The sequence below is a fragment of the Peromyscus maniculatus genome, chromosome 6 (assembly GCF_049852395.1).
Source record: "Peromyscus maniculatus bairdii isolate BWxNUB_F1_BW_parent chromosome 6, HU_Pman_BW_mat_3.1, whole genome shotgun sequence".
Classification (NCBI taxonomy): domain Eukaryota; kingdom Metazoa; phylum Chordata; class Mammalia; order Rodentia; family Cricetidae; genus Peromyscus; species Peromyscus maniculatus.
This window is the reverse complement of record NC_134857.1, coordinates 125,993,246-126,001,372: the sequence shown is the minus strand read 5'-3', so window position 1 is coordinate 126,001,372 and position 8,127 is coordinate 125,993,246. Positions and strand designations below refer to the sequence as shown.

General features: G+C 45.8%; 1 protein-coding gene across 7 annotated transcripts in view; it reads right to left on the bottom strand.

Moving 5' to 3' along the window:
- Positions 1–715: 715 nt before the first annotated feature.
- Positions 716–8,127, bottom strand: part of Mcoln2 (mucolipin TRP cation channel 2) — a 53,406-nt gene continuing 45,994 nt past the window's right edge. For 6 of the 7 annotated variants that reach the window (XM_076575122.1, XM_076575121.1, XM_076575125.1 and 3 more), the window contains 3 exons: positions 5,675–5,881; positions 3,853–3,974; positions 716–1,518 (listed from right to left, as the gene is read on the bottom strand). In XM_076575122.1, coding sequence (XP_076431237.1) covers positions 1,482–1,518; positions 3,853–3,974; positions 5,675–5,881 — 366 coding nt within the window. In that variant the 3' untranslated portion in view covers positions 716–1,481. Of the gene's footprint in view, positions 1,519–3,852; positions 3,975–4,052; positions 5,882–8,127 lie in introns of those variants that run through there. The other variant, XR_013052423.1, reaches the window with a different exon arrangement.

Sequence of the window (8,127 nt, the reverse complement as noted above, 5' to 3'; positions counted from 1 at the left end):
TATATAAAAAGAAAAAGTAACTAAAATGACATCTTAACTAAGCATTCTATATGCAGGCATGAGTCTTTTTTATTTTAAATTTTTTAAAGACTTATTTATGAGTATCAGTGTTATGCTTGCCTGTATGCATCTATACCATTTGGCAGATCTCAGAAGAGGTCATGTGATCCTTGGAACTGGAATTATGGAGACATCTGGGCCACCATGTTGGTGTTGGGAACAGAACTTGGGTTGTCCCCAAGGACAGCAAAGATAGCCCTAGAATGAATCATTTACTTGCTTACAAATTTTAATGTTATTGTCTTATGATTTTCTCTGCCTAGATTTGATGTAAGCACATGAAGAAAGATCAGGGGTAAGGAGCAGATGGAGAATCAGACAAATTATTCTTGACAACAGGGTCTTGGGATACAGACAATGCTAGGGAAATTTGTGTAGTTCTGAGATGCAAATTCAAATTTCACCCCACACCCCTGAGACAGCTCAGCTAGGCCATAAATCTATGTTTAAGGTGATCTTCAGTTCTTGCCATTAGCACAAATCTTTATTGAACAGCTTCCATGGACCAAGCCTCATAGTTCCTTCATCACTTGTTCAAAAATGAGAGATCTCTCCTACAGACAAAGTGTTCAAGGGGGGGGGGGTGATAGGAAACTCCCACTTGGTAGCTGTTGAGAAACATTGCATTTTAACACAGTAATAATGCAAGATGGCATCACGGAAATAAATTTATTTAAGGAAACACACACCACATTTCCTCACTTGACAGAGGTAAATCCACGCCATGTGGAGCCGACTCACGGAAACAGGTGGCCGCTCCCAGTTTAGCACCACTGGTCTTGTGTGTACGGGCCAGGGAAAGCTCACCTGAGGAGACATCCAGATGTTTCGTCTCACTGACTGTGCTAACGGACACCGCATAGCACGCCAAAGAAGCAAGTTCACGGTGCAACCAGCCGAGATCTGAGTTCTCTAGACATCTTTCTGCTAATGTCTGAGTGTGAGCCTTACATGGCTTACCAGTGCTCCAACTTCAAGCCCTAACTTGGTATTGAAACTGAATATATTTCTGTGCTGACCACAAATTAACAAATGTCTTCAACTCCAAGGACCACATTTTAAAGCAAATCTTTTCCTAGCAATAAACATATATCTTCGCCTGGCTTTAAATATTGCTTACACACTCTGAAATGGTAATATTTTTTCCATCCCAACATTATGATGTCACAGATGAGCAGACTGTTGACGAACTTCATTATCATACTTCTATTACATTAATCCCCAGAAGCCTGTCCTCTACCCTCCATGTTGATAAAAAGTAATTTGGAATGTCACTTCGGGTCGGCAGCTGACAGACAGCCCTCCTCCTTCTGAATCCACAATTCAGGAAGAATCTTGTAGTGAGCCTCTGCTCCCTCCGGGGTCTCTGCACTACCACAGGAGAAAGAGGTCTGGACGGGACTGATGTTAGCGGAAGGGGTTCAGTCAATGAGAATCAAGTGGTCATCACTTCCTCTCCTGCAACAGAAAATGGGGTGAAGAAAAACGAGAGCAATGACTTAAGAATTTTTGTTTGGGTAGCCCTGTGTTGTTGTTGTTGTTGTTTTAGACAGGGTCTTATGCAGCTCGGGCTAGCCTCAAACTGTGTAGCCTAGGATAACCTTGATTTCCTGGTCCTTCTGCCTCCCTCCCAGAATACATGCATTGCTATGCTTGACATTTACATTTTAACTTTATTATTTATATTGTAGTGGTGGGGTCAGACTGAGGGCCTTACCTGGGCTAGGCAAGTGTTCTATACTGAGCTATATCTATTCCCAGCAGGACTTCCCAAAGTCTTTACAAAGAGACTGGGATGCTCTACATTCCAGACACACACAGCTTACAGGAACAAAATGTGAAAGAGGAAGAAAACTGAAGAATGGAAATGTGCATGCTCTGAGACTTGGATAGACACTTCTGGAACAACCCGTGAACAGATAACATCTCTGGGGGACTCTGCTTTAATGAAGCCTTATTGACGGCTATAAGGGCCAAGTACTCATTCGTAGTAGAGAACATTTGACAACTCGTATGCTCAACCAGGCCATTCTCTCCAATGAGTCACATCATGTGAGGGCCGGGAAGAGGACTCTGAGGCCATCAGGCTCACCCTGGCAGTATTGCAGGCAACAAATGGTTCAGGAAGGTGTGGGGGATATACACCTGGGTGCAACTTTGTGGGTAGTTCTAGAAATGTTTCACTGAGAAGGGAAGACCACCCTGAATGTGGGTAGCCCTATTTCATGGGCTGGGGTCTTGGAGTGAATAAAAATGGAGGAAGGAGGTCAACTGAGCACCAGTATTCATCTCCTCCTGCTTCTTAGCTGTGTGTGCAATGTGACCAACTGCCATGTGCTCTGATCACTGAGCTTCATTTGTTCAAACCCTGAGCTGAAGTAAATCCTTCTTTCCTTAGGTTGTTTCTCACAGGTATTTTATCACAGATGCAAGGAAAGTCACTAATATAATAACTGCATGATAACAAGACCACTCCAAAAGACCTGCCTTATCCTTCCCATTTCTTAGGAGGCAAATGCCAACTAAGAAAATTCATTTTCCTGTATTCTGGCATCTACAGCAGTAATTTGATGCTCTGAGAGGATGAAATGCAATTTTGAAATCATCTCAGAAGACCTCATTTTTTGTTTACCAGACATTCTTTGAATGTGCTCAGTCCCCTCACTGCAAGCCTCAAAATAATAGAAACACACATCATGTGAGCTTAAGTAGTCATGGTCTCCCCTCTTCCTTTAGGAATTTGAATTATAGAATCCTCCTCAAAAAACATGGGTAAGATATACCTTTAAAATTTCTACCCCCAGCCCAGGTGAAGACATAGATGGGTGCTCTTAAGAAAACCATCCCTGGGGTTGGGGATTTAGCTCAGTGGTAGAGCACTTGCCTAGCAAGCACAAGGCCCTGGGTTCGGTCCTCAGCTCTGAAAAAAAAAATTCCCCATCTGACCTCCATCCTGGTCCCCACACAACTGTGTAGCATGCTCTGGTCACTGAGATTTATGTACTTTCTCTCAGAGTCCAAACAGCCAGCAAAGCCCAGCTGAGCATAGAAGAGCTACTGATGCATGCTTTTAACCAAGAACACTGTGGTAGTTTGAAAGAGAATGTCCGCCATAGGCTCATGAATTTGAACACTTAATCCCCAGTTGGTGGAGCTGTTTGGAAAGGATTAGGGGGTGTGGCCTTGTGGGAGGTGTTTCACTTAGAGTGGGTTTTGAGGTTTCAAAAGCCCATGCCATTCCCAGTTCTCTCTCTCTGCCCTGTGTTTGTGGATCAGGATGTAAGCTCTCAGCTACTGTTCCAGTGCCATGCCCGCCACCATCTTGCTCCCCACCATGATGGCCATGACTTCAACCTCTGAAACTGTACACTCCAATAAACTTCTTTCTCTCTGTTGCCTTGGTCATGGTGTTTTGTCACAGCAATAGAGAATTAACTAGGAGAGACCCCAACATCTTCTTCCCCATCAGGTCCCCATCTGCCCAAGGAGTCCACCTCCAAACTTTAAGACCTCTTCCTTTGGCCCTTAAGAGGCCAGCCTCTTGACTTGGGTACAGTTGATCTCCTCATGAGGCTCTTATAAGGTCCCTAAGAGTTTCAATCATGTCCTGGAGCTTTCTGCACAAACCTTGTTGTACAGAACATGGTTTTACAAAAAAAAATAAATAAATAAATAAAAAAAATCTATTTCTCAAACAGATTTGTGTGGGGGAGGAAGAAAAGAAAACCAACTATTTCCCACCACAAGCTTCCTTGAGAATGACTTCCTTCTGGCCATAGACACAACACTGACCTCCTCAGACAGCAGACACAGGACAGCAAGGCCGATGGTTCTTTCGGGTACCGGTCTTTGCTACTGCGTTCCTTCAGGAATTTCTGCAGATCCGTTTCAGGAAACCCATTTTGCTGGTATTTCTTTTGAAAAGCACAAATGCTGTTACCTCCTTCCCAGAGCATGAGAAATTGTTCCCTTTGTCAACAAGGCAAACCCACCTTGGTGAAATGAAACTCCTGCAGTGCTAGTTCAGATCCAAGCAGGACTTTGAACAAGGACGGCTCAGTCTGTCAGTCCCAGAACAGCTGAGCCAGGGAGGCGGTGGGAACTGGACAGGGGGAAGGAAAGCTCCAGAAAGCACGGCAGGGGAGCAGGGAGAGGAGGTGTGTTGAAAAGAAGAATGAAAGAAATAGTCAGACCCAGAAAGCTGGAGTGTTAATAATGAGACCAGCAAATTTCACTCTACACACTGCTCACCCAGAATCTGATGGGGATATGACCCCCATTCTCTGCGCACATGGAAGGTGACCACAGAGTGGGACAGGGCTAGATTTTTCTCAACAGACAAAAAACCCCTAGCTTGCAGTCATGCTTAGTAAGGTCATCCAGCTCAACACTGATACCTGCCCCACACAAGGACACTATCATGTCAAAGATAGGAATTTTCATGGGCAAGAGCCTGCAATTTTGTCCCAACACACCCTGTGGCCGGGGTCAACTACCCATACACTCTGACTCCAATCCCCACACACTGATCACTGACCAGCTTTCTTCTGAGTTGGTATGGGAAGGGCTGAGCAGGGGGCAGCCAGCACCCTGTGTGGCTTAGGCACTGGCCCTGAAGAGTTTTCCTAGCACAACCATCTGCTGTGGAGATAACAGCTCCAAAGACAGTGAGCTTCCTTAGAGCTATAAGTCAACCATGCAGGCCCTGTCTGAACGGGTGTGGGGTGCACCACGGCTTAGGAAAGCTGGAACCTTCGCTTTCTTTACCTTAACGAAGTGTGCACTACAAGTGTTCCTATCACTAGGCTTGAGGCATGTCACCATCTACCCAGCCATCAGGGTGGCCATCACCTCCCACCACCGGTATTTACCCTAAAACCCGAGTCCCAGGCAGCCATGCAGGCTGGAGCATCTGTCTCTACCAACAACAGCCATCTGGTTGTTGAGTTCACCAGACTCAGCTTTTCTTCCTTCCTCTTTTTTTCCCAGCATGCCTCCAAACCAAACCACCTTGTTCGGGGTAACAAAGAAAACCTTTCAAGTGCTGTGCTGGCCAGTTTTTGTCAACTTGACACAAAGTAGAGTCATCTCAAAGGATGGACCCTTTACTGAGAAAATGCCTCCATAGGATTTGACTGTAGGCAAGCCTGTAGGGCATTTGCTTAATTAGTGAATAATGGGGGCGGGCCCAGCCATTGTGGGAGGTACCACCAGGGCTGGTGGGCCTGGATTCTATAAGAAAGCTGGCTGAGGAAGCCATGATGAACAAGACAGTAATCAGCACTCCCCACCCCCATGGCCTCGACATCAGCTCCTGCCTCCAGGTTCCTGCCCTGACTTCCTTCAGCGTTGGAATAAGATATGGAAGTGTAAGCCAGATAAAATAAACTCTTTCTTCCCCAACTTGTTTTTGGTCACGGTATTTCATCACAGCAATAGAAACCGTAAGACAAGTGTATATTTAAAATTAGTCATCAGAACAAAAAAGGTCTATTTTCTAAATTTTTGAAAACCTGAATAAAATTATCTTTCAATAAGATTACAGCCTTTTCTCTGCTCCAACCCATACAGCATTTACGGTGCTTTGGGGCAGCAAATCCTGATCGTGACTTACCTTAATGGTGTGGTAAGAGTCGGTGATGAGTGCGATGAAAAGGCTGAGGACCATGTATATGAAGAGGCTGATGAAGGAGTAGAGGTAGAGACGGCTGAACAGCCACACCAGGACGCTCTTCTGCTGGATCTGAGCGAAGGTGGCAAACATGTCGTCGCCGTTGACCAGAGAGAACAGGCATTCGGCCACTGTGTCCAGGTTTTCAAACTGCAGGGCAAAGACAAGGGAGCTCCTGAGAGTCAGCACGGCGCCGTGGGAAGCAGGGAGCTGCCGGTGGCTGGGTTCGTCATTGGTAGAACTGTGATGTCTGGACCTTACAGCCAGCTACATATGGAAGTGGTTGAGACAACACAAGACCAAAGGGCTTTCCTAAGTGGCCGTAGCCTTCCCAACCACATGAGAAACACTTTTCCAGGAACTCCCCACTCCAAAAAAGTGGACAGGCCACAGCTAAGATAGACAAGGCCACGTGGCAGAGCTGGGGTGGGCCATACAAGGTCAGTGATGTTCTGAACTAGTTCTCAGTAAGCAGAGGAAAAGGATGTATTCAGTCAGTGGGGAGCTGTGGTGCCGAGACACATGAGACACGGCAATGCCTGAGCAAAGACGTCTGTGCACAGGGCCTCAGTGAGACAGGCTTCCGTCAGCCTCAGTCCAGCTCACAAGCAGACTTGAGTGAAGGACATCTGAGCCGTGGGAGTGGTGTGATTTGATGCATGCTTATTTAAAAACTAACGGCCTGTGGGAGATCTCCCAGAAGAGGAGCAACCCAAGGGATGGGCCAGTCAAAGGTGACATTAGGAGTCCAAGTGAGGCAGAGTCCTAACCAGGAAAAAGAGACTCTGGAGAAACTATATCTGCAGGAAGGGTAAGGGCTAGAATCATGTAATGGTTAATATTGATTGTCGACTTAACAGGATCAAGAGTCACCTAGGAGACACACCTCTGATAAGTCTCTGAGGAGTTTCCAGACTAGTTAAACTTGGGTGGGAAGATTCATCCTTTATATAGGTGGCAACACTTTATATATATAAATATACATGTGTGTATAGTTCATATTGTGATATTTTATAATAATTATAATCAATATAATAATTCATATTATATATTCCCAGGGCCAAGTAAAAAGGAGAAAGTGAACTGAGCATCTGTATTCATCTCTCCCTGCTTCCTGACTTCAAATGCAATGTGACCAGCCACCTCATGGTCTCACCACCACGACTTCCCCACCGTGATGAAATATGCCCTCAAACTGTAAGCCAAAGCAAACCCTTCCTTTAGTTTCTTTTGTTAACTACTTTGTCACCAATTTCAACAAGAAATTACCATTCACAGGCTTTTAACAGACAGTTTTAGACACAGTACATCTGAGGCATCTGAGGTACTAGGCGGGGACTGGGACATTAGGTGGTCCCACTGAGGATGTGCACACGGAGCTTAAGCACTGATCCACTTAAGACTAACACTGAGTAGCGCCAGAATCCACAGCCAGTCATCCTGGCTTCGAGGAGCTATCAAATTGCTGCCCCTCCACTAAAACAAACTGCATGCTATTAACAAACATGACCCAGGGGCCACGGGCTTAAACAGTAGATCAATATGAAAAACTCATGGAGTAATAATGACTTAACAAGCAAAAGACAGCATGGTTTTCAGAAATACATGAGACAGGTTACTGCGAAATTTTCAGTCAAATTCTGACATTAGAGGTCAGGGTCTCTGTGTTCATTAACTGAGCGTTGGGAACACCCAAGGTCTCAATAAACATCTGGGATGTCTCCACATGGGGGAGGAGGGAAAAGCTGTCACAGGTAACAAAATGAACCTCCCATCACCCTATCCAAGAAAAGGGCTTTCCTTCCAAATTCTTCTATTTCTGTAATTGGTTCCAACCTCCAACCAAAAGAAACATCTGTACAGAAGCAATGGAGCACATTCCACTTTGTGCCGCCTGGCCCGCCTTCCCGACTCCTGGGTCCTCTGGAGCCTGTGTGCTTTATGGTGGAAGTATCCTCCCTCTTCCACTCTGACGTCAGTGATAACGTTGGCTTGTTACAGAAACTTTAGGGAAGGCTTTGCGTGCCAGTCCCTTTTCCCTGCAATCCAGACAGAAAAGAACAAACAAACAGAGCCCCCCAATCTCACAGAGATGGCTTTAAAGCCGTTTCTCTTGCTTATGGCCACAAAAGCTGAAAACGTGAGCACAGAAGGTCCCAGTGAGTCCTTATTCCGTGTCGCCTCGTGGCTCCTGCCTGTCAATGTCAACACCCGAGCTTAGCTCCCCCACAGCACATTTCCCTGGTGGAATTCAGTCTTTGTCTCATACATTCCTCCTTCCTCTCTGCGTCAAACCACGTCAGCACTCAAGGGCCAATTCAAAGTCTACTTGGGGACAGAAAGCTCCATCAGCTTCAGCCCCCGATCCACTGTCACAAGAACTACAGAGAATATGG